The sequence below is a fragment of the Macrobrachium nipponense genome, chromosome 36 (assembly GCF_015104395.2).
Source record: "Macrobrachium nipponense isolate FS-2020 chromosome 36, ASM1510439v2, whole genome shotgun sequence".
Lineage (NCBI taxonomy): Eukaryota > Metazoa > Arthropoda > Malacostraca > Decapoda > Palaemonidae > Macrobrachium > Macrobrachium nipponense.
In genome coordinates, this window is record NC_087220.1 from 44,162,609 (window position 1) to 44,189,572 (window position 26,964).

Sequence of the window (26,964 nt, forward strand, 5' to 3'; positions counted from 1 at the left end):
GTCCAACATGACGAAGGTTTTGATCGACGACAAGAGTCCCTAGAAGGCTCATCCATTGACAGGCCAAATGTGATGAGAGAGGAACCTGCGTACTGTCTGTATGCAGTTCGGGATTCTCTTGGGGGATGGAAAAACCTGAGAAGTCCGAGAGTTGAGAATCATCCCAAAATAAAGAATATGTATGTGTCAGAAACAACTGGGATTTCTGGAGATTTAAAAGAATTTCTAGATCTTCAGAGAATTGCAGTTGTTTGAAGGTCCTTCATGCATTTCCTTCAAAGGATATCAAAGAAGCCAGTCGTCCAGATAAAGGCTGATGTTTACACCGACTAGATGGAGCCATTTGACAAGAGGGGAGAGGACTCGAAAGAACAGTTGGGGGGCCGTGGAGAGGCCAAAGCAGAGGTACTGAAACTGATAGACTTTCCCTTGGAAGACGAACTTGAGGTACTTTTTGGAAATTGGATTAATGGGGATATGAAAATATGCACCTTGTACATCAAGTGTTATCTTCCATTCGCATGGATGAACGGAAGCCATAACTAACTGGCTCATCTCCATCTTGAACTTTTGTCTTCCTTACAAAGCGATTGAAGGTACTTACGTTCATGACTGGTCTCCTGGCTCCAATGCTTTGGGAACTACAAAAAGATGATTATAGGCGAGTGAAGATACTCTTACTTCCTCTATGGCTTACTTCTTTCAAAAGGGCCAAATGTCTCTGAGCCTCTTGAATAGGCCGTCAAGGCGATGGGAGAGGACCCTACTTTAATACCATAATCCTCTCAAGTTTATCAAGATGAGACTCAAGCATTTTACATATACCATCACTCCAATCCTAGCATTCAGACAAAGTAACCTCCCTCAAACATACCTATGCTTAGTGCACATGGTGTGTGCAACATAACAAAGCTTAGTTAACCCTTCTTACGCCGGAGCCCTAAAAATCAAAACCTCTCCCGTATGCCGGGCCTGGTTGGAGTGAGCGCGAAGTGGAAAAAAATAATTTTTTCAAAAAATTACAGCGCGCGTACTTTGAAGGGATTAAGAGTTCATTTTTGGCTCCTTTTTTTGTCATTGCCTGAAGTTTAGAATGCAACCATCAGAAAATGAAAAATAATATCATTATCATATGTAAATAATGCGATATATGGTAGCGAAAAAAAAGAAAATTCATGACATAATTGTATTCAAATCACGCTGTGCAGAAAACGGTCAAAGCTAACCAGTTACTTTTTTTTGCGTTGTATTGTACACTAAATTGCAATCATTTTTATATATAATACATTGTAAAACAATAAAAGCAACACCGGAAAAATATTATCACAATGATGTACGAATTCGTAACGAGCGGACGTAAAAAAATGTTATTTTCAAAAATTCACCGTAATTCTAAATAATGTTCTAGAGACTTCCAATTTGTTCAAAATTAAGACAAATGATTGAATATTACGATACTGTAAGAGTTTTAGATTAGAATTGCAGATTTCGACCATTTCGGACGAGTTAAATTTGACCGAATGTCGAAATTTTAATATATATATTTTTTTATATGGACATATTTCAAAGATGGAAAAAGCTACAACCTTCAATTATTTTTTATTGTATTCTTCATGAATTTGCGCACATTTTGATATATGAAACTCTATAAAAAGGCTAATATGAAAAGGAGCAAATATTAGGATAATGCCATGTATGTATTTCGGATACTTGCGCCGCGAATCGGCGCGCGAAGTGAAGGTAAATATATTTTTCAAAAAATTCACCATAAATCACAATATTGTTTTAGAGACTTAAAATTTGTTTCAAAATGAAGAAAAATTACAGAATATTATTAGGCCGTTAAGAGTTTTAGCTTACAATTGCGTTTTTCAACTATTTCGGTAGAGTCAAATTTGACCGAACGTGGTTTTTTTTCTATTTATCGTGATTTATATGCAAATATTTCGAAAAAAGAGAAAAGCTACAACCTTCAGTCATTTTTAGTTGTATTCTACATGAAATTACGCACATTTTCATATATAAAACTTTATGTAACAGCTAATTTTAAATGGTGCAAACATTTCGACAATCGCACAAAAAAATTCTGATTTTTTTCGGAAGTTACCACGCGCGAACGTAATGTTTTTTTTTTTCATAAATTCACCATAAATCGAAATATTGTGCTAGAGACTTCCAAGTCGTTGCAAAATGAAGGTAAATGATTGAATATTACTAGAATATAAGAGTTTTGAGCTTACAATTGCGTTTTTCGACCATTCGGTTAGAGTCAAAGTTGACCGAAAGTTGAAATTTTTGCACTTAACGTTATTTATATGAAAATATTTCAAAACTGATAAAAGCTACAACCATGGGTTGTTTTTTGTTGTATTGTGCAGGAAATTGCGCACATTTCCATATATAAACTGTTTATGTAACGGCAATTTAAAAGGGTGCAAAACATTAGGACAATCGCACGAAAAAAACCCAAAAAAATTTATCGGAAGGAGTTATCGCACGAACGTAAGGAAAAAGTTTTTTCATAAATTCACCATAAATCGAATATTGTGCTAGAGGCGTCCAATTTGTTGCAAAATGAAGGCAAATGATTGAATATTACTATAATGTAAGAGTTTTAGCTTACAATTGCGTTCTCGACATTTCTGTAAGAGTCAAGTGACGAAGGTTGAAATTTTTGCACTTATCGTTATTTATATAAAAATATTTCAAACTGATAAAAGCTACAATCATGGAGTATTTTTAAGTTGTATTGTGCATGAAATTGACCGCACATACATATATAATACTTCATGTAAAGGATAATTTAAAATGGTGCAATAATTATGTCAAAGTGACGAAATAATTTCCGAGATGTGTCACTGATACTTTTAGTGCGATAAGAAAGAAATTCGCGCTTGCGCGCCTGCGTAGCGATTGTAAACAAAAACAACGCCTTGATCCGTGAACTCCAGCATCCCCCAAGGCGCGTGATACAAAAGTTTTCGGCTGGTAGGCCTATAAGTATTTTTCCGCGAATTTGTAAAAAAAACTTTTTTGAGCCGACGTATGATACGTCCAATCGGCATACGGGAGACATTTTGACTCGACGCTTTAATACGTCAATCGGGGCGTAAGAGGGTTAAGTTCGATAGTCTTACAGCCATCACTACAACAGCGAAGACTGGAAGCGCTAGAACCTGACATCGCTAAACTAATAGGTAATGAAGCTAATTGTAAAGGCGAACCAAAATAGGCAAGAGCTTGAGTAAACTAAAGTGAATACATCACAGACTTCAGCGTTCAACAACTGACGAGTCAGGCAAGCACAAGTGCAGAGATAGATGTGTTGTCAATTGCGCGGTATGAAATAGAATGATGCCGTTGGCTTCTGTCACTCCCACGCTCCCATTGCAGTGGGTGGGGCCTGTCAGCCCCGCTTTGCAACAGTCATATTACCATAAATTATGAATTTAGGATGCTGTATGAGCATAATCGTTATTTAAATAGTTACTTGGTAAGTTACTTATATAATAACAAAAAATTACAAGTTATATAATAAAAAAAAATTACAATGATATAAGAATATTAACAATCACTATTTGGTAAATATGCAATTAACTTGATACAAATATCATCATTACCAGTACTTAAAACAATCATTTTATTCTAATTACAGCCAGTCCCCGGTTATCAGCGGGAGTTCCATTCCCGGGGGCGTACTATAAAGTGAAAACCGCCATCAACCGAAACTTGCCATTTATGGTGCTAGACAAGCCCCATAAAACCGGATCGCCAATAGCCAGGGACTCCTTGTAATTCAAAATTATACTAGCACATACATCACTGAGGAACTTACCGTCTTACTTTCAATTCCTTCCTCTAGACTTCGAATATAATTTATCTTCTCAGTTATCTCCTGTGCTTGGGTTTCCATTGTCTGAATCATCTCCTGGTAATTTTCATTGGCTAAATAAACACCACTCTTCTCCCTCATGGCCATCAAATCCAGACGTAAACGCTCAATTTCTTGAGAGTATTCCTGAAGGTAGTCCATGATAATTACAGTACAATTAAAATATTTATTATTACAATATAGCTAGGAGTTTGCTCTTATTATATTCTTAACCCTTCTTTACCGACAGTTGTTTGGGGGTACACAAGAGTACCACCATTCAAGACTAATTTTCAAACCTTCCTCTTTTCAGCTCTAGACCTCTTATAACTGGAGCAAAACAAACAGTATTTGATGTGCTCGGGAAGGTGGTATGCACTGCCAGGCGTATGAAGACAAAATGACATTTTTATAACAAAATCACAAATTCTTAGTAATTTGTATTTTTCCTAGGTATACTTACCCTGAACTACTTTCATAAGAGAATCCTGGATGTCAATCCGGTACCGACCAGGAAAAACTGGTTATTCCTTCCCCTACCCCAGCCAGGTACGTGCCCCAGGGGTCGAAGATCATGACCCATGACCCAGTCTCCAGTCCTTTCCATGCCTCTAATGCACCTGCCCTCAGATACATGGGGAAGGTAGGGAGGGCTTAAAAACTCTGTAGTTCTGGGTAAGTATTGCTAGGAAAAATACAAATTGCTAAGAATTTGCGATTTGTTCCGACGCCATATACTTACCCTGAACTACTATCGTAGGAGACTTATTCTTTAGGAGATGGGAGTATCTAGGGAAGGAGATGCCCGGTCTAAGGTTCAGAGGGCGTCTGCCCCGAGGGGGGTCCACCAACGGGGAAGAACAGACCTGGCCCATAGGGGAGGGGAGGAATCACACACCAGAACACGTAAGGCAGTGGTTTGTATAATATGTTACACACACACTAAGTCTCACCCGTATATATGAGGGATCCTGACATGTATGCCTAAGGCCTAGGGAAGGGATGAAGGGGAGGGGGTAGGGGGGGAGGGAAGAAGGATGTTCAAACTTCATGCACACACACCCACTCATACTCTCAAATCACCTGACAGGGCTAGACCCTCTGTTGACCTGCCACCAATGGCCCAATCTCAAAAGTTGAGAGACCTGGTGCAGTCCTTGAGGCAATGGGCCGTAAAGGTAGACCGCCTTTTCCAGACCCCAGCCTGGAGAACCTGACTGATGGCCAAGTTCCTGGAGGACAGGGAGGTAGGTGCCTATGCCCTTGATGTTGTGGGGCTTCGCACCCTGAGGGGGGGAAGCCCTGCTCCCTCGTAGGCCCTCTTGATAGTTTCCCTCAACCAGAAGATGGTGTTCTTCGAGACTGCCTTCTTGTCCCGGCCAGTAGTCACAGACAGGTTCTGAATTGCTGGGCAGAACCTCTCCATCCTGCTGAGGTACTTCCTCACCGCCCTGACCAGGCATAGGAGGAGGTCCTTGGGATCCTCTGACCTAGGCAGGGCCAGGATGGAGAATTCCACAAACCTCTTGTCTACTGCCGACAGGTTCTAGGTCTTGGCCACAAAGGAGGGCACAAACCTGAGGGTGAGCTCTTTCCATCCACTCGAGTGGGAAACCGCGTAGGAGAGGCCGTGAAGCTCCCCCACCCTTTTGGAGGAAGCTAAGGCTAACAGGAAGACCATCTTAATCGTGAGCTCCCTGTCTGTGATGTCCTTGAGGGGTTCGAAGGGGGCCTTTTTCTGAGCGACCAGGACTCTGGCTACGTCCCAGTGAGGAACTGTCAAGGATCTGGGAGGGCAAGTCTGCTCGAAGCCCCTCATTAGAATTGTGAGGTCCTTGGAGTTACCTAGGTCTACTCCCCTCTGGTAGAGGGCTTGACTCAATGCTGCCCTGACCCCTTGGATGGCTGATATGGAAAGTCCCTTGTCCTCCCTCAGGTGGACCAGGAACTCGGCAATGTGGGGGATCTTAGCCCATATGGGATCCAAGTCCCGCTCCTTGCACCAGGCCCTGAACAATTTCCACTTGGCCTGGTGGCCTGCCACGGAAGACTTCCTAAGGCACCCCGACATGTGGGAGGCTACCCCTCCGGGAGAAGCCTCTCTTGCTTATGAGGAGCTCAATAGCCTCCACCCGTAAAGGGAGAGGGCGTCCAGACCCTCATGAAACCTCTCGAAGTGGAGCTGTCTTAGAAGGTCCGGCCTTTGGGGGGGGGGCTCCCAGGGGCCCAGGATGGTCAGTTCCAGAAGGTCCGGGAACCAGTCCCTGTCCGGCCACCGGGGGGCCACTAGGGTCATGAAGGTGCCCTTGGAGGACCGAAGCCGATTGAGTACCTGCCTGAGGACCCCGAAAGGGGGGGAATGCATAAAGATCTAGACCGCCCAAAGAGTGCTGGAACATGTCTCCCCAGGCTGCCGCTGGGTCTGGGACAGGAGAGCAGAAGACTGGGAGCTTGTTGTTTAGGCTCGTTGCAAACAGGTACATGGAGGGGGAACCTCATATCCCAATCAACTCATCCGCTACCACCAGGTGTAGGGACCACTCTGACCCTAGGACCTGACCATGTCTGCCGAGCCCATCGGCGATCATGTTCCTTTTCCCCAGAATGAACCTTGCTGTCACGGAGGTTCCCACGCTCTCCGCCCACTCTAGGACGGCTTCTGCCAGGGTGCACAGGTGGCATGACCTTAGGCCTCCCTGCTTTTCGATGTAAGTTACTACGGTGGCGTTGTCGCACATGACCGCCACAAGCTTGTGTCTTATCCTGGTTTCGAAGGCTTGGAGCACTTTCTGAATGGCTAGTAACTCCAACCCATTGATGTGGAGCTCCCTCTCCCGTTCTGACCATGCCCCTACTCTCATCTCTGACTGCAGATGGGCTCCCCAGCCCTCCTTCAACACATCTGTGAAAAGAAGCATCGCCAGAGGGGCCTCCAAGAGTGGGACCCCTGGCTGGTGGTTCAACTCGTCTAGCCACCAGCGCAAGGCTTCGCCCATGGATTGAGAGGGGGCTACCAGTTCCATAAGGTTCTTGCCAACTGAGGTCCATCTGTCCTTCAGATTCCATTGAATGGGCCTCAGTTTCAGTCTGCACTGAGGAACTAGCTTCTCTAGGGAGACAAGATGGCCTATGAGTCTGCCACTCTCTCGCCAGGAGGGGAGCCTCCACCAGGAAGGGGCTCGCCGCGTTCCGAAGGTTGGTCAGGCGTTCCTCTGACGGGAAGGCCCTGGCCCTTACTGTGTCCAGAACCATCCCCAGGTAAACCATCCTGGTAGTGGGTTCTAGGTGGAACTTCTCCCAATTCAGGACGATGCCTAGATGACTGGATAGGCCTAGGAGCTCGTCCCTGTGCCCCTTCAAGAGCTCCTTTGAGGAGGGAAGGAGTAGCCAATCATCTAAGTACCACAGTAGGCGCACCCGCCTCTTGAGGGCCCAGGACACCAGGGAGAACACCCTCGTGAAGACCTGCAGTGCCGTGGACAGGTCGCAGCAGGGAGTCCTGAACTGGTATGATATCCCTTCCCACCTTATGCTGAGGCACTTCCTGCTGGAGTTGTGTACCAGAATCTGGAAGTAAGTGTCCTTGAGATCCAGGGACAGTATGTAGTCCCCTTCCCTCAAGGCCGCAAGAACCGAATGAGTCCCCATCTTGAATTCCGTCTTGAAGACGTAGGTGTTTAGGATGGACAGGTCTATAACTGGTCTCCACCCCCCTGAAGCCTTCACCACTAGAAAGAGGCAGCTGAAAAACCCTGGGGAGTGATCTACTACTCGCCTGAGGGCTCCCTTCTCTAACAGACAAAGGACCTCTAGTCGAACGCGAGTTGGGTGGGAGCAGAGGCTCAAAACAGGAAGGACCCGGCTGGACTGAGAGGAGGCCGCTTGGGCCACCGGAACCAGCACAGGATCCACCAGAGCCACAGGGGGATAAACCTGAGGGACAGCGGCGCACTCCTCGCGAGGAGACCCCGCGGGAGCAGCATGCTCGGCAACTGATCTCAGAGACCGGACGGTCAGGGAGTGGTAGGCGCCTGCAGCGTGAGCCGTCTCGGCAGCGGCTGCTCCTGCTCCGACCCATGGACCCGGCTACGACGGGGAGATCTGGACCGGCGATTGGGAGAAGAGGAGTAAGCCCATCCTCGACTCCTCCCATAACGCCTCCTCTTGGAGCAACAGCGCCTCCTACTAGATGAAGACCTGTCCTCTGACAAAACATCTCTTCTCTTGTATCTTCTGCGGTGGCTCCTGTCCCAAGGTGAGCAGGCAGAACGGCCAGGGCAATTAACGTGGGGAAGAACAGGGGGAGCCTCCACCTGTGAGCCAGCTCTACTAGCAGGTCCCGCCTGACCCGGGCAGGGGAAAAGAGGGGCCCCAGAACAGGAACACCTACTCCTGCAGGGGAGACCTACCTGGGGTATGGGGGGGGGGGGGGTGTGTGTGTGTGTGCCAGACCACGGGCTGGGGGTGGGGGGGGAGGGGAACGCCTGAAGATTCAGTCGGCTCCCGCCACCTACCAGGGAGATCCCCCACCTCCGGAGAGGTGACTGGGACAGCGGAGGAGACAAGGACAGACCCACGGGGATACCGGGGAGACAGTGGTGTGCTCCGCTCTGGAGCAGAACACTCCGCAGCTGGCGGCAGATGAATTCCTCGGGCGGGGCCCAGCAACGGACTCGCCTAGGTCCCCTTGCTGGGAGGGGACGGGGGAAAAATCCTGACGCTCCACCGGGGAATCCTGAAGAGGATTAGGAGACAGCAAAGAGCCTCCAGGCCCACGGTACCTCAGAGGAATTATTATTATTATTAATAGGGGTTAGTTTTTCCAGACCTCTGAGTCTCAAGTAGACTCTTCTCGGGCTGGTTCTCAGGGATCAATCCTGAGAGAGAGAGAGAGAGAGAGAGAGAGAGAGAAAAAAAAAAAAAAAAAAAAATAAAATAGACTTTATTTGAGAAACCAGTCTTATTTAAAAAATTTATGATTTTATTAATTGAAAAATCCCTGCTTTCAGCAAGAATATTTTTCATTTCCGAACTCCGCAGATAAATAGATCTTTGCTGGGTCCAATTTGGGCACTCAACAAGCAAATGCTGTACTGTCATGGGTGTTTGACATCTGTTACATTTCACTGGGTCAGCATGTGGTGTTGACATCAAGTGACCATGTGAGAATCTTGTGTGTCCTATACGTAGCCTTGCTAGGATCACCTCTTTTGATCTTTCCTCCTGTGAGGATGTCCTCCATGCATATACTTCAGTTTTTATATTTTTAAGTTTATTTGTTGTTGGCACTGAGGCCCATTCTTCTTTCCAATCCTGGTAAATCAATGTTTTAACTGATTTTACCCAGTCTGACACTGGGGCATATGAAATTGTTGGAGGGATAGTGCAGGCTAATTTGGCAGCAGAGTCTGCATATTCATTTCCTTTTATTCCCACGTGTGCTGGGATCCAACATATTTCCATTGATATTCCTGATTGGAGGAGTTGATGAATATTTGAATTTGAATTTCCTGTACTATTTGGTTTCCTGGTTTATACGGTGTTTATTGCATCTATAGCGCTACGTGAGTCACGGAAAATAACAGACACACTTGCTTTTGCCTCAGATATCATATCTAGAGCCATCTGTATGGCTGTGACTTCAGCAGAAAATACTGATGATATTGAAGGTAGGCTTTTTTTACTTAACATATTTTTCGAATATGCAGATGCTCCTACTCCAACATTATTTTTGGAGCCGTCTGTATATATCACAAATTTGTCGCCTTTTCTTCTAATGTGCTCCAAAGCATGTTGGCGGTACATTTCCGTACTTGTCATTTGCTTTTTGAGTAGGTAAGACAGGGAGGTACATATCTTTACTCTATTTAAAATCCATGGTGGTGGCAATTCCATTGGTGGGTGAAAAATTGGATCCATATTATGTATGTTCATTATGTATCTAGCTCTTTTTGGGAAAGAGCTAGTACTATTAACTGCTGTTACTTGATTACAGTTTTGGAAGCAGTAAGCTGCAGGAGACGATCCCGCTTGCATTGAAAGACCTCTTTGTATTGTTATTAAATTACGGTGATGTTTTAAGGGCAAAACACCTGCCTCCACCAAAAGTGAGTTTGTTGGGAACGATCGGAAAGCTCCTGTGCACAATCGCACGCCTTCATGGTGCACTGCATCGAGAGATTTTAATGCAGATTCTGAGGCGGATGAATATATTGGACAGCAGTAATCTATTATGGATAAGACTGTTGCCTTATATATCATTAATAAAATGTCTCGTTTTGCTCCCCAATTAGTGTGTGATAACTTTTTTAATATGGCAAGGGCTTTGATGCCCTTGGCTTTAATGTATTTGATGTGCTCTTTCCAATTTAAATGTTGATCAAATATTACTCCTAGATACTTGATTTTTGTACAAAATTGTATTTCAGTGCTATAAAGATGCAGTTTGATTGTTTGGTTCTTCATCCACCTTTTGTCTTTGTAGAAGATGATTGCTTTTGTTTTATCAGTTAAAAATTTAAATCCAACTGAATTTGCCCAACTACATATATTTGAAATGGCAGTACTGAGAACTCTCTGAGCATGTCTCAAATTACTACTCGTATAGTAAATGACAAAATCATCAACATATAAACTGTTTTTTACACCACTTGGTAAATTTATAGTAATGACATTGATTGCTAAAGCAAACAATGTACAGTTCAAGACACTACCTTGAGGGATTCCTTCTTCCAGTTTATAGGTTACTGAGTAGGAATTTTCTACTCTTACTTGAAAAGTTCTGTTTGTTAAGAAGTTCTTAATCCTCAGAGGAAGTCTTCTTGGAGGGGGATCTGGGCTTTTTCTTCCTCTTCGTCGAGGCCAAATCCCATTAGTGGTCCATCCACGCAGTGCACTCACCACACATGGCTTCGAGCAAACAAGGATGACCCCGACACTTATTACACAAAGTATGGGGGTCTATTTTAACCGGCAAGAGAAACGCCTCACAAGCCCTGCCCTCAGGACCTGGGCAATGCCATTGAGAAGACGAAGCCATCTCTACAAGGACAAACAGACGCAGTAAACACACAACACACAGGGAAACACAAAGGGAAACAAGCCGGTAACAGATGACAAGCTGGAGCATGTGAACACTACAGCAACCAGAAAAGGACTGGAAACCAGGTCATGGGTCATGATCTTCAACCCCTGGGGCACGTACCTGACTGGGGTAGGAGAAGGAATAACCAGTTTTTTCTAGTTGGTACCAGATTGACATCGAAGATTCTCCTACGATAGTAGTTCGGGGTAAGTATATGGCTTCGGAACAAATAACTTTTTGTATATACTTACCCAGAAATTAAATGGCTATAGTTTATAACTAAACAGCAGCTAAGATTTGAAATTCACAATGGTGATTCTTTTATGTTTTGGTGTAGGAAGAGCCCTGCCCACTATCAGGGAAGAGAGGAACAAATCAGCAGCAAAGACCCGACAATTTGTTTATGCCCTATGTCCTGTGAAGGGAGGTAGGTGGGCCTCTAATCTTTAATCATAGGGTAAATATATGCAAAAGTTTTGTTATAAAAATGTCATTTTTTTATATGCAACTTCCCCAGTAACTAACCTTTAAACACATATTGGACATATTTTACATAGACGAAAATTGTCTGTCAGGTGCTTAATTGACATAATATACGTCAATGCTAAAATTTTTTTTTTAAATATTCGCGTAAAAAGTTATAGGCCTACTTGACGAAAAATGTTGAATCACGCACCTTGAGGGATGCTGGGAGTTCACAAATCAAGCCGTTGTTTTCCGTATAAGCATTACCCAGGCGCGCATGCGCGAATTTCTTTCTTCTCGCACTAAAAAGCATCAGCAACACATCTCAGAAATTATTTCGTCACTTTGTCGTAATTTTTACACTGTTTTATATTAGCCGTTACACAGTTCTATATATGAAAATGTGTGCAATTTCATGTAGAATACAACAATAAACAACACATGGTTGTAACTTTTATCAGTTTCGAAATATTTTCATATAAATAACGATGTGCCAAAATTTAAACCTTTGGTCAACATTGACTCGACCGAAATGGTCGAAAAACGCAATTGTAAGCTAAAACTCTTACATTCTAGTAATATTCAACCATTTACCATCATTTTGCAACAAATTGCAAGTCTCTAGCACAATATTTTGATTTATGGTGAATTTTTGAAAAAAAAAACTTTTTCTTTACGTCCACGCGGTAACTGCCGAAAAAATCAGAAATTCTTTCATCGGATTGTCGTAATGTTTGCACCATTTTATATTAGCCATTACATAAAGTTTTATAGATGAAAATGTGCACAATTTCATGTAGGAAAAAAAAAAAAAAAAAAAAAAAAAAGTAGCTTTTATCAGTTTTAAAATATTTTCATATAAATAACGATAAGTGCCAAAATCTCAACCTTTGATCAAATTTGACTCTACCCAAATGGTCGAAAAACGCAATTGTAAGCTAAAACTCTTGCATTCTAGTAATACTCAATCATTTACCTTCTTTTTGCAACAAATTGGAAGTCTCTAGCAAAATATTTCGGTTTATGGTGAATTTTTTAAAAAAACTTTTTCCTTACGTCTGCGCGATAACTGCCAAAAAAAATGATATTGTAATGATACAATTAAGTTTGTTCATACTTACCTGGCAGATATATATATAGCTGTATTTTTCCGAATCCGACAGAAATTTAAACACTTACGACACACGCAGTGGGAGTCAGGTGGTTAGTACCCATTCCCGCCGCTGGGAGGCGGGTATCAGGAATCATTCCCATTTTCTATTCATAATTTTTTATTTCCACTGTCTCCTGAGGGGAGGTGGGTGGGTACTTGATTATATATATCTGCCAGGTAAGTATGAACAAACTTAATTGTATCATTACAATATCATTTTGTTCATGAAACTTACCTGTCAGATATATATATAGCTGAATCCCACCTTTGGTGGTGGGAGTAGACAGAATAGAAGATTTTAGGAAACATATATATGCAGATAATTGATATCTTGATTCCTTACCTGTTAGCATAGCTGACTTCGTGGTTACTGCCGCGTAAGTCTGCTTGTGCTACTAGAGTTGCCAGCGAGGTAGAGACCTATATAGCTGGTGCACTCCAGATGATCTGTCAACAGGGGCGAGACCACGACGTGACTAGACCATTGACCATACAAATGAGGGCAACGAAGTAAAAACCAAACCACCTGGCGTAGCCTACCAAAAGTATCCCACATAGACTAAGCTAATGGAAGGGAGATCCGCCGCAGGCGGTCAACCCACAACCATAACACAAGTTAAAAACTCCCCTAAACCATTAAAGGATAGGATGAGCGCTACCTCCTGCCCCAAAACAGTGTCTGCAGCGACGTATGGTCCGAGCGAGTAACAATTTTCGTATGTTGCTTTCACCTCCCGCAGGTAGTGTGAAGCGAACACCGAATTGCTTCGCCAATAAGTGGCGCCCAAAATGTCTTTGATTGCCATATTTTTGTGAAAAGCCACCGAAGTAGCAATAGCCCTCAACTCGTGGGCTTTCACTTTCAGAAGCTCCATGTCACTTTCACTACACTTTTCATGGGCTTCCTTAACCGTACTTCTTAAGAAGAACGCCAGTGCATTCTTCGACATCGGAAGATCTGGTTTTTTCACAGAGCACCACAAGTTCTCCGAAGAACCTCTGCATGCTCTGGTTCTCTGCAAATAAAACTTGAGAGCCCTGACAGGACACAGGACTCTCTCAGCTTCAGGTCCCACTAGCTCCGACAACCCCTTGATCTCGAACGTTCTCGGCCAAGGGTTGGAAGGGTTCTCGTTCTTTGCTAAGAACGTAGGACTTAAGGAACAAACTGCACTATGATCCTCGAACCCAATATGCTTGCTTATGACTTGAATTTCGCTAACCCTCTTCGCCGTCGCCAGAGCGGTTAGGAAAATGGTCTTCTTAGTAAGATTCCTAAGCGAGGCTAAATGGAGCGGTTCAAATTGACTCGACATGAGAAACTTCAGTACCACGTCTAAGTTCCACGATGGTACTTTAGGTTGGAGAACTTTCACAGTCTCAAATGATCTAATGAGATCATGAATGTCTCTATCATTCGCTAAGTCGAGTCCTCTATGCCTGAAGACCACAGAAAGCACGCTTCTGTAGCCTTTAATCGTGGGAACGGCTAGTTTCGCTTCTTTCCTAAGGTGAAGAAGGAAATCTGCTATCTGGCTCACAGAGGTTGAGGTGGAGGAAATGCCCTTCCTTCTGCACCAACTTCTAAAGACAGCCCACTTTGATTGGTAAACTGCGATTGAGGAGGGCCTCCTTGCGGTGGCAATCGCCGTTGCCACAGGTCTTGAAAAACCCCTCGCTCTGGCCAACTTCTTGATAGTCTGAACGCAGTCAGACTCAGAGCGGGGAGGTTTTGTGGTACCTCTCGAAGTGGGGCTGTCTGAGTAGATCTTTCCTTAGGGGCAGAGTCCTCGGAAAGTCTACTAGGAAGGACATCACCTCCGTGAACCAGTCGGCCGCTGGCCAGAAGGGGGCGATGAGGGTCATTCTCGCTCCTTCTGATGCAGCGAACTTCCTCATTACTTCCCCGAGGATTTTGAATGGGGGAAAAGCGTAAATGTCTAGTCCCGACCAATTCCACAGTAGGGCGTCTACTGCCACTGCTCCCGGGTCCAGAACTGGGGAGCAATACAGCGGAAGTCTCTCGTTCGGGAAGTTGCGAAAACGTCCACATGAGGACGTCCCCACAGCTTCCATAGCGCCTGGCATACTTCCTGATGAAGGGTCCATTCCGTCGGCAGAAGCTGTCCTTGCCGACTGAGAAGGTCCGCTCGCACGTTTTCCACGCCTGACACAAACCTTGTCAGAATCGTGACGTTTGCGACTTCGCCCAAATCAGGATATTCCTCGCGATGACGAACAGAGAATGAGAGTGAGTTCCCCCCTGTTTCCTGAGGTATGCCAAGGCTGTGGTGTTGTCCGAGTTTATCTGAACCACTTTGCTGGAGACTTCCTCCTCGAAGAACCTTAGAGCGAGGTAAACCGCTGAGAGTTCTTTTAGGTTGATGTGCCAGGACACCTGTTCCCCTCTCCAGGTGCCTGACACTTCTCTCCCTCCCAGTGTTGCTCCCCAACCCGTGGAGGACGCGTCGGAGAACAACACTAGGTCGGGGTTCCGAAGCTTGAGCGAAAGTCCTTCCGCAAGCTTCTTTGGATCCAACCACCATTTGAGGTGCTTTTTCACTTCTTCCGTCAAAAACAAGACCTCTTCTAGATCCTGTTTGCGTGACCAATTGCTTGAGAGGAAGAACTGAAGTGGTCGGAGGTGCAACCTTCCCAGAGAAACAAACTTCTCCAGTGAGGAAATGGTCCCCAGCAGACTCATCCATTCCCTCACCGAGCATGTTTCCTTCCCTAGAAAGGCCGACACTTTGTCCAGGCATTGAAGTTGTCGCCCCTGGGACGGAAAAAGCCCGAAAAGCCACTGAGTCCATCTGAATCCCCAGATAGACTAAGGATTGAGAAGGAGTCAGATGCGACTTCTCGAGATTCACCAGAAGTCCCAGGGACTTCGCTAACGACAGAGTCGTGTGAAGGTCCTTCAGACCACCTGTCTTGCGATGAGGCTCGAATAAGCCAGTCGTCTAGGTAGAGAGAGATCCTTATTTCCGCAAGATGGAGGCACCTCGCAACGTTCTTCATAAGAACGGTGAACACCATCGGCGCCGTGCTGAGACCGAAGCAGAGTGCCCTGAATTGGAAAATCTTCCCTTTCAGGACAAAACGCAGGATTTGTTGATCGGGGATGGATGGGGACGTGAAAGTATGCGTCCTGAAGGTCTAACGAGACCATCCAATCCCCCGGTCTTAAAGCTGCAAGCACGGATTGAGGTGTCTCCATCTTGAACTTCTGCTTGGTAACGAAGCGATTTAGACTGCTGACATCCAGAACGGGGCGCCACCCCCCTGACTGCTTCGGCACTAGGAACAGACGGTTGTAAAACCCGGAGAACTCCGGTCGAAGACCTGTTCCACTGCCTGCTTCTCGATCATTTGATCTAGTAGATCGTGAAGCACTTTCTGCTTTTCTCTCCCTGATACGAAGGAGACAAATCCTTTGGTGTCGAAGACAGCGGGGGTAACATCAGGAAAGGAATTCTGTACCCCTTCTTGACGATGTCCAGAGACCAAGCGTCGGCACCTCTCTCTTCCCAAGCTTTCGCGAAATGTAGAAGCCTGGCTCCTACCGGTGTCTGAAGGACTTCCCTCTCACTTCTTGCTCTTGGAAGGAGCGGGAGTCTTGCCTCTGAAAGAGCCTCTTCCTCGAGGGGCTGGCTTCGAGGAAGAAGCGGATCGAAAGGGCTTCGACTTCTTCAAAGCAGAGGACCCAGAAGACGAAGAAGTAGCAGGCTTCCTAGAAGACTGTGCCAGAAGGTCTTGAGTTGCTTTCTCCTGGAGACTAGCAGCTATGTCCTTTACCATAGACTGGGGGAAGAGATGTTCTGAGAAAGGAGCGAAAAGAAGATCCGCTTTTTGCGCTGGTGAGACCGACTTTGCAGTAAAATTGCAAAAAAAATTTAAAAGTGCTCTTTTCTTAAGCAGTCCCGTGCTGAAATGAGCAGCCAATTCCTCAGAACCATCCCTGACGGCCTTGTCCATGCAAGACAATACACTGGACAGCTCCCCCAGACTGATGGAATCAGAACTCCTGGACCTGGCATCCAATACTCCCAGGCACCAGTCAAGAAATTAAAGACCTCTAGTGTCCTGAAGAGGCCTTTAAGGTGAAAGTCTAACTCGCTATGTGTCCACGAGACCTTCGAGGAAGACAAAAAAGATCTTCTGGTGGCGTCTACAATGCTACCAAAGTCTCCTTGAGCTGAGGCTGGAAGCTTGACTCCGACGTTTTCTCCCGTCTCATACCACATACCAGCTTTGCCACCGAGTCTTGAAGGTGGTAAAGCGAAAGAGGTCTTGCCCGAAGCTTTCCTCTTTTCCATCCAATCATGGACCTTTCTAAAAGCTTGCTTCGTAGAAAGCGACTTCTTCATTCTCACAAAGCCCGAGATCTTAGCAGCTTTGGAAGACGAAAACTGAGAGGGAGGAGTACGTGGAGCTTCAGGTTGGAAAGTGTCTGCAAAGACTGACTGAAGTAAACGAGTCAAAACCTTGTAGTCCGTCGAAACTGGAGCCAACTGCTGTTCTTCGTCCACTTCGACGAAAGCGTCACTAACTTCCTCTTCAAGACACTGGAGAAGTCGGAGGAAGTAAAGAAGAGTCCCGAGCTTTCTCAAAAGAGAAAGAACGGCGAACAGGAAGAGTTCCCGCCTCCGCTTGTGCTTGCGGAAGTGGAAAACTGACGTCCGTAGGCGCGCGTTTGGCGTCCGAAGCCAATCTACTGGCGCCGACAGAAGCGCGCTCAAACGCCGCAGGTGTACACCTGGCGTCCACTTGTGCGCGCTGAGCGTCCACTGGTGCGCGCCGAGCGTCCACTGATGCGCGCCGAGCGTCCACTGGTGCACGCCGAGCGTCCACTAAAACTCTCTGAGCGTCCACTGGCGCCTGCGAAAACTTGCACCGAGTCACGTTCGGCGTCCACTAAAGCGCGTTTGACTTTCACAGAAGCGCGCTCGGCATCTAAAGAAACTCGCTTCTTATCCACAAGTTTCGTAGCAGCGGAAACAACCGCTTCACGAGAGCGAGAAACTAATTTCTCGCCTCCTCTAGAAAGTTGCTGGGGAGCAGAACGAACTCTAGAGGGAGACTCAAACGGAGAGAGAGACGAGCGAGGAGAGGGAGAGGGAGAACGCCTCGACCTCTTCACAGGAAGATTGTCATCCTTCTTTACGGCGACGTGGAACAGTCTCTCTCGAAGGAAAAACATCTCGAAGTTGTTGCTGAAGAGACTGGAGAATCTTGCTTGTAGGTGAAGCCTCCTTTTCTGGGGAGGGGCTGATCCTGTGAGCAGGAGAGTGGCGAGGGGACGCCTTCTTGCTACTCCCAGGAACCGCCGCTTCACGCACCTTAGAGCGACTGCGGCGCTCGAAAGAAACATCTAGGGAAGACTCCGCCTCCGAATAATCCTTACGCTTCTTCTGCGGAGGAAAAGCAGCAAACGCACTATCGGGCGACGAGCAAAGTTCCGGAGAACAACTTGGACGTGAAGCGTCCCGCACGCGAGCCGTCCTTTTCAGCGGACGTGATGCGGTATGAGAGCTCCACCCCTTGCGCGGGGAGGAAGCTTCAGAAGAAGAAAAGCACTCCTTGAGAAGACGTGCACGCGCACGCTCCTTGGCAGTCTGGGTATGTACGTCAGAAGCTGCCGAAGGCACGCCAGATCGGTGGGGGTTCCTCGTAACCCTCCTTCGACTTTCGACATGCTCTCTCCCCGTAATCTGGAGTCAAGCAGAGGTCTAGGTCTAGAGGCGGAATGAGGCCGATCTGACGCACCCTCCACTACACAAGGGGCACTTTCACTGCACTTCTCTTCACTTTTGCTCTCCAGAGCTAACACTTTTGATTCTAAGTTACGAATCGACTCAAGAATTAGCGATAATGTATTACCTTCTACCGACACTGTCTCAGGGGCCGGAGGCAACACTACAGGGGTAGGAGCATAATCTACAGAAGGAGGGTTAGCAGGAGAATAATTTAAATCTTGCCTACCTGAAACACTCCTGGAGGAAGACCTCCTTAACCTATCTCGCTCAAGTTTCTTAAGATAGGTTTCATACGCCTTCCATTCCGACTCTGTTAGTCTTTCACACTCCTTACAACGACTTTCAAACGTACATTCATTCCCCCTGCAAACTTTACAAACAGAATGTGGGTCTACTGAAGCTTTCAGTAGCCTACCTCTACATTCAGACATGGAACAAAATCTAGCGCTAGCAGAACTAGACCCTGACATCTTGATCAAAGAAAAATCAATACCAAATTCAAATCAAACCAAAGTCAACGTGTGCCAAGCCACCGATCCAATTCAGATACCAAAGAAAAAAAAAAAACAAAAGGGATACTCAAGTAGCTAGTAAGTTTCCAAAATCTGGACGGAGGTGCTGCAAACAGGTGTTTCCAGCACCGGCGACAGAAAAATTATGAATAGAAAATGGGAATGATTCCTGATACCCGCCTCCCAGCGGCGGGAATGGGTACTAACCACCTGACTCCCACTGCGTGTGTCGTAAGTGTTTAAATTTCTGTCGGATTCGGAAAAATACAGCTATATATATATCTGACAGGTAAGTTCATGAACAAATCAGAAATTCTTTCGTCAGACTGTCGTAATGTTTGCGCCGTTTTATATTAGCCGTTACATAAAGTTTTATATGTGAAAATGTGCGCAATTTCATGTAGAATACAAAAATAAACCACCCATGGTTGTAGCTTTTATCAGTTTTGAAATATTTTCATTTAAATAATGATAAGTGCCAAAATTTCAACCTTCGGTCAACTTTGACTACACAAATGGTCAAAAAACGCAATTGTAAGCTAAAACTCTTACTTTTTAGTAATATTCAATCAATTACCTTCATTTTGCAACAAATTGGAAGTCTCTAGCACAATATTTTGATTTATGGTGAATTTTTGAAAAACACTTTTTCCTTATGTCCGCGAGGTAACTCTACCGAAAAAATCAGAAATTCTTTCGTCGGATTGTCGTAATGTTTGCACCATTTTATATTAGCCGTTACATAAAGTTTTATATATGAAAATGTGCGCAATTTCATGTAGAATACAACAAAAAACAGCCCATGGTTGTAGCTTTTATCAGTTTTTAAATATTTTCATATAAATCACAATAAATAGAAAAAATTCAACCTTCGGTCAACTTAAAATCAACCGAAATGCTCAAAAACTGCATTGTAACTACACTACTTACAGTCTAGTAATATTCAATCAATTACCTTCATTTTGCAACAAACGGGAAGTCTAGCACAATATTTCGATTTATGGTGAATTTTTGAAAACTACTCTTTTTACGTCCGTGCGTTACGAATTCATGCATCATATTGTGATAATATTTTCTCTGTGTTGCTTTGATCATTTTACAATTTGTTATAAACCAAAATCATTGCACTTTAGTGTACAATACAATGAAAAAAATTAACTCATTAGCTTTAACCGTTTTATTCACAACGCGATTTGTATACAATTATATATGAAATATTTTCTTTGCGCTGTCATATATTCCAATATTTATACTATAATGATAATGATATTTTTTTTTATTTCTGATGGTTGCATAATAACCTTCAGGACAAAAAAAAAAAAAAAAAAAAAAAAAAAAAAAAAAAAAAAAAAAAAAAAAAAAAAAACTCGTAATCTTGAAAAATATGCGTGCTGTGATTTAAAAAAAAAAAAAAAATTTTTTTTTCCACTTCGGAGCTCACTCCTGAACGCCACCGGCATACGGGAGACACTTTTGGAAATACCGGCTCGGCGTTTAAGGGTTAAACAGCTGATCCCCACATTGACAGGTGGGATGCAAGGACATATTCTATTCCCAAAATATTAAGTAATGTAATAACTTTGAGTATCAAAAATTTGCCAGCATTGGTAAAAATGCGTTGCTGTTCCTTACTGCCTCTGGTTGGTGCTCATCTTACTTTGTAGAGGCGTGGCATTATAGCCAAGGGTCGCCTACTACGAGAGTGGGAGCTTTAAGCAAAGGAAGTACTCCAGGCACTAATAAAGTACAACATTTTGCCCCTGCCCAGGGGCCAGTACCAACACCAATATAAACAGGAAACAAAACAATACCTACACCAAACTGATTATAATAAAACCATCCATTAAAAACTATGACTGAAGGGTACCCAGATACACAGTACCCCCAGACTCCCTTATAACTCAACCACCTCTAATAAGGTGAGGAGAAAAGGAAGGTAGGTATACTTCCAATGCATCCGGCCCTAATACCATGCCTGCCACTGCCACAAAGGACCTAAAGTACAGCAGTCACTGAATGTAGTCTCTATTTGTTTTAGGTAATGCGACGCTAACACTGATTTGCACCTCCAATATGTGGCTTGCTCGATGGAGGATAACAAGAGATTGTGCTTGAAGGTTAAGAACGTAGCTACAGCTCTAATATCATGTTCTCTGACCTTAAAAATTGGAAGAAGCTTTTCTTTGATTTGTGAGCGAGCCTTTCTTATTACATTTTAATTTGCGAGTGAGCCTTTCTTATTACATCTCATAAGAAAAAGAAAGAGAATTCTTAGTTAAACGTCAAGATGAGTCTTTCACTGAGGACTACAGATTACTGGAGGATCCTTGGATCTTCACAGTTCTGCATAAGTAGAACTTAAGAGCTCTTATTGGACAGAGTACTTTCTTCATTGTCTGACCCTGAGGACTCCCTTAGATTTTTAATATTGAAAGAACAAGGCCAAGGTTTCTCTGGTGATTAATTTTTAGCCAGGAATCCTAGTGTAGCAGCAAACCGAATCACCTTGCGAGAAGCCTAAATCTCACCAATTCTCTTGGCAGTTGCTAAAGTAATCAAGAACAACGTCTTCCTAGTCAAGTTTCTGAGAAACAACGAACTAAGTAGTTCAAAATTAGGTCCTGAAAGCCATTTAAGAACCACATCGAGATTCCATGACACAAAAGTAGACTTCTTAGATTTGCAAGTGTCAAATGACTTCATGAGATCAGTAATATCTTGATTATTCCAAAGATCCAGGCCTCTATGTCAGAACACTGAGCTGAGCACTGATCTGTAGCCTTTAATCGTAGACGCTGACAAATCTTTAGAAGTTCTCAGAAACAGCAAAAACATGATGTTATTATGATATAACAAAGTTTCATGTATACTTACCTGGCAGGTATATATATAGCTATATTCTCTGTTCGCACTGGCAGAATTTTCAAAACTCGCGGCAACCGCTAGATCACTGGTAGTTCAGGTGATCGCCACCCCGCTCCCGTGGCGCTGGTGCTCGGAATCATTCCCATTTTCGTCAGATTTTTCTCTGAACCCTGTCTCCTGAGGGGAGGTGGGTGGGAATTTAATTATATATACCTGCCAGGTAAGTATACATGAAACTTTGTTATATCATAATAACATCATTTTCATGTATGACACTTACCTGGCAGGTATATATATAGCTGATTGACACATTTGGAGGTGGGTCAAAGACAGCAACATTGTAAGAGTTTTAAAAATGTTATTGTTATGATACAATAAAGTTTGTTCATACTTACCTGGCAGATATATATATAGCTGTATTCTCCGACGTCGACAGAATTTCAAAACTCCCGGCACACGCAGTGGGCGGCCAGGTGGTTAGTACCCATTCCCGCCGCTGGGAGGCGGATATCAGGAATCATTCCCATTTTCTATTCAGAATTTTTTCATACCACTGTCCCCTGAGGGGAGGTGGGTGGGTACTTTAATTCTATATATCTTGCCAGGTATTAGTATGAACAAACTTTATTGTATCATAACAATAACATTTTGTTCATGAAACTTACCTGTCAGATATATATATAGCTGAATCCCACCATTGGAGGTGGGAAGGGACAGAATAGAAGGATTTAGGAAACACCTCAAGTGCAGATGATTGACATCTTGATTCCTTACCTGTTAGCATAGCTGACTTCTTGATTACTGTCACCGAAGTCTGCTTTTGCTTTACTAGAGTTGCCAACAAGGTAGTGACCTGTGTAGTTGGTGCGCTCTAGATGATCTGTCAACGGGGGCGTGACCACAATGTGACTAGACCATATTGACCATACTGTGAGGGCAACGAAGCTAAAACTACCACCTGACCTAACCTATCGAAGTTAGTCCCATAACTTCTAGGCTAACGAAAGGGAAAGCGCCTCAAGCGACCAACCCTTCAAAGTTAAAAGCACACCTATCCCTTTTTCTATAGGATAGGATTCGTGCTGCTTCCTGCCTCCAATAATATTTTCTACGGATATGTATGGTCCTAGCGACTCGCAGATCTCATATGTCGTCTTCACATCCCGTCGGGAGTGTGAAGCGAACACAGAGTTGCTCGCTCAAACGTGGCACTCAGGATATTACTGAGTGTCATGCTCTGTTGAAATGCTTCCGAGGCCGCGCCCTCACCTCGTGAGCACTTACTTTAAAAGGTTTCAAATCTTTGTTCAAACATGACGAATGGAGCCTCTTAGAAAGACTCCTTAAAAATAACGCCAGGGCGTTCTTCGACATGGGCAAGTCTGGTCTTTTTTACGGAACACCGCAGATTGTCCGAATGACCTGACTTTCTTTAGTTTATCAAGATAAAACTTGAGAGCCCCGACAGGGCACAGGACTCTCTGTGGCTCTTGCCCAATAATTTGTGCCATCCCCTTGATCTCCAGGCCTCTGGGCCAAGGGTTAGACGGGTTTTCGTTCTTAGCAAGAACGGAAGGCTTAGAGGACACCGAATTATGTCCTCTAAAGCCAAAACCTCTGATGATGGCTAAAACCTCACTAACCCTCATTGCCGTAGCTAGAGTGGTTAGAAAATTAGCCTTTCTGGTCACGTGTATTAAGTTTACAGAAAGGAGAGGTTCGAAATGCTTTGACATCAAGAACTTCAGACTACGTCTAAGTTCCATCAAGATTTCCGCAGACCTCAAAGATCGTGAAGGGCTTTGTGTTTGACAGATCCGAATCTCTGAGCCTAGAGGCCGTCAACAACATATTTCCGTATTCTACAATCGTTGGGACTGTTACGCTTATCCCATACTTCAGACGGAATGGGAAGGCGGTAAAGTCATTCACAGAGGTCAGAGGTAGAGGAACAGTCATTCTTCCTGCCCTATGTCCAGAAACGGCCCCACTCCGATTGGTACACTGCAAATATGCAGCACTGCTTTGCTTTGGCAATGAGACTTGCAATTAATCTTGAAGATCCTCTCGCTTCTTGACAGTCTGAACGCATTCAGACTCAGAGCGGAGAGATTTTAGGTACCTCTCGAAGTGAGGCTGTTAGAGTAGACCGATTCTCTCGGGAAGGGTCCTTGGAAAAAGCTCTCTGAAGGACGTGACCTCTGTGAATCCAGCCTCTCGAAGGCCAACATGGGGCGATCAGCGTCTTTCTCACTCCCTCTGACGCCAGCGATTATCTTATTATAGCATTTCCTAAGCTTTTGAATAGGGGAAAAGGGACTAACCAACTATCCCCATTCCATACTATAGGATGGCGTCTATTGCTACCGCTCTCGGATCGAGAATAAGGGCGCAACGTAGAAGGAAGCTTCTTCGTCTTCAATATTGCAAAATCTACGAAAGGACGTCCCCAAAGTCTCCACAACTCTCGACATACTTCTAAGCGAGGATTACTCAAAAGTCAAACGTCAGTAGTTGCTGCCGTCGATCGAGAAGATCCGCACGGACGTGCAATCGTGTAACGAACCTCTTACGGATCGTTACGTTCCGTGCCATGCCGATAACCATCTCTCTTTTCTTGGGATATGAGAGAGCTGCGGAATTATCTGAGATGATTTGGACCACTCGACCAAAACCTCACTCTTCGAGGAACTGGAGAGCCAACCAAATTGCTTCCAATTCTTTTAGATTATGTGCCAGGACCTCTGTCCGGATGCCTGGCTCCCTCTCATTATCACCTGAGGTGATCCTTAACCCATTGAGAGACGTTTAGAATTATCTCTGATCTTTGATGTTATTTCAGTTCTCCTGTAGGAAAAACTGTAGAGGTCTGAATTGCAGTCTATTCGGGAGATTCAGGGAAACAAGCTTCTCCAGCGAGGAAATGGTCCCCCAGCAGACTCATCCATTCCCTCACTAAGCATGCTTCCTTCCCTAATAAGGCTGCGCTTTGCATAAGCAGGGAGAGCATTATTATAGTGCTATGCTGCGGTAGACTCGTACAGAATTCTGTTACAGTGCGGTAAGCAGCGCCGAACATGTCTAAGAGATATCTCTGTTGAAAATTTCTTAGCAAAAGGAAGTCGTTTATTCATGATTACCAGAAATCCCCTCAACCCGAGGCAAAAGTCATGATTGTAGGGCAGAGATACGGTTCGTAAATCAATCCCGCGGGAGAGAGAGACGTAACCGACTGAGCAGTACAACGAGCTACCTAACACTGAGTTGGTGACAGTGTGAGACACTGTGACAGTTACAGGCAGCAGCTTATGTTCACCTTCTCGCAGTCTTATGCCGAGTTGCCAGCTATTCTATTCATCTAAGGAATAGATTTTCCATTATTTGAACAGAAACTCTCAAGTTGGCATATCTAAGCGAAAACAGAATTCGCTAATACAGAAGCTGATTTTGTGTTGTCGTAACATTACGCTTAATTAACCAAATGTTAAATCGGAAACTCCTGGAAAGTTGCCGGGAGTACCGATTAAATATACTGCGTCATCCACAATGACAGCAACCTCTCGTTTCGCACTATTCTGCCTGAGTTACCAGCTTAAGCTTCTTCTTCTACGAAGGAATAGCGGTTTCGTTACTATTATCGATCATAAGAAAATTCTCAAGCAGGCATATTTAAGCGAAACATAATTCGCTACATGCAGAAGCTGAGTTGGTGTTGTTGTAACAATACCTTCAAGCATTGTCCTTACACCGGAAACTCCTGGAAGTTTGCAGGAAGGACCGATTAAATTACACGTAAAATAACAGTCCTTTCGGTTGCCATCTGTAGAGTAAACCACGATATGCGTATATGACTTGAACTTTTATTAGTAATATGACGCGAAGATAAAATACCTAAGTATTGCAGTCACTTGAACATCTAATTCTCTACTACATTCTTTCCTCGACGAGGAAGAGAGAGAGAATGGAAATCGACTGTCTTCATTCTCTTTGCCAAGAAAAGGAATAATATTATTCAAATGGTAAATCCTCAAGTGGCGGGGGGGGGGGGGGGGGGGAGAAACCGAATAAGCTCGCAAAAGGAAAGTTCAACAAGCTATCTTATGGATATTTGACATAATGACTTCATGATGAGGCCTCTTGACTAATGAATGAGAGCTTTTCTTTCGAAATTTTGTTACTTATCCGCTTATTGCGATAAAATAAATGTTATTAAGAAATTGTTTAGTCAATGAGAACTAACCCCAATTGCATGAGGCGGAAAGTAATCCAGGAATTTCGAGATATAGCCATTCCCGATTCCCGCAGAAATCGAGGCAATAGGGGCAGGAATTCCTGTATTAGAGACTTTGGGCTTACGAACAGGAATGACCTTAATGTTTGGCCCCTTCGGCAGGCGCAATCCCGGAAAGCAAGACGAGGCGTTTTATGACACCGAAATCTGCTTACAGTTTTTCCTGGAATTCATCAAGTGATGTATTCTCTTGAACGCTCCCTTCGTATAAAGAGAAATCAGACATCTTGACGAGACCCCAAACTCCTTCCTCTACTTCGACGACGCCCTTCTCTTGAAGAGCGTTCTTGCAGGAATCCTGCCGAACCGTCTTGATGCGTTAGGTGACGACCTATTCGTTCTGAAGCAACCGTCCTGGCCAAGTGGCTCTACCGAGCGTCATGACGTGTAGGATGCCGAGCGTCTTCAAAAGCGTCCTCGCTAACGCGTCCTGGAGCGATACTGTCCCTCGCTAGCCCGTCCTTGGGGCGGCGTGGGAGCTCGGATTGTAAAAGACAATCGAGCGTCTTCCCAAAAAGCTTTTATCAATGTTTTATGACGGTCGATGCGTCCTTCTGAACAGGCCACCCGAAAAGCAAAGGTTCCTGGGAGAGCCGCCACATGCTCCTGAAAAGTGTTGAGAGCAACTATAGGAAGACGTAAGGTCCTATCGTCTCCAAGACGGCCTTAAACGACTTTCGTTACCTTCTAACAAATGGACGGTTGGCCGCCTGTGCAACATTTTGCGTCCTTAGTAATGCAAATGAACCATATTCCAGACGACGCGCATCAAAAAAGGAACGGACCGAGCGGTTTCCGAAATGGCATCGTCGCGGAAGGTGCTTGCCGAACCGTCCTGATTTGCATTCTTTGAGCGTCTTGAAGAGCGTCCGGAATAGAAGAGCGCAACGAACATCAACGGGAAGCGTCATAGGTGAATGACGTGCGTCGAACCACGGATGTAACTTGAGAGTGGCTTCCGCTG

At 44.6% G+C, this 26,964-nt stretch overlaps 1 protein-coding gene across 1 annotated transcript in view; it reads right to left on the bottom strand.

Moving 5' to 3' along the window:
* LOC135203591 (kinesin-like protein KIF11) overlaps positions 1-26,964 on the bottom strand; it is a 152,368-nt gene that overhangs the window by 62,431 nt on the left and 62,973 nt on the right. The window contains exon 8 of the mRNA XM_064233376.1: positions 3,836-4,018. Within this exon, the coding sequence (XP_064089446.1) occupies positions 3,836-4,018 (183 nt within the window). The remainder of the gene's footprint in view (positions 1-3,835; positions 4,019-26,964) is intronic.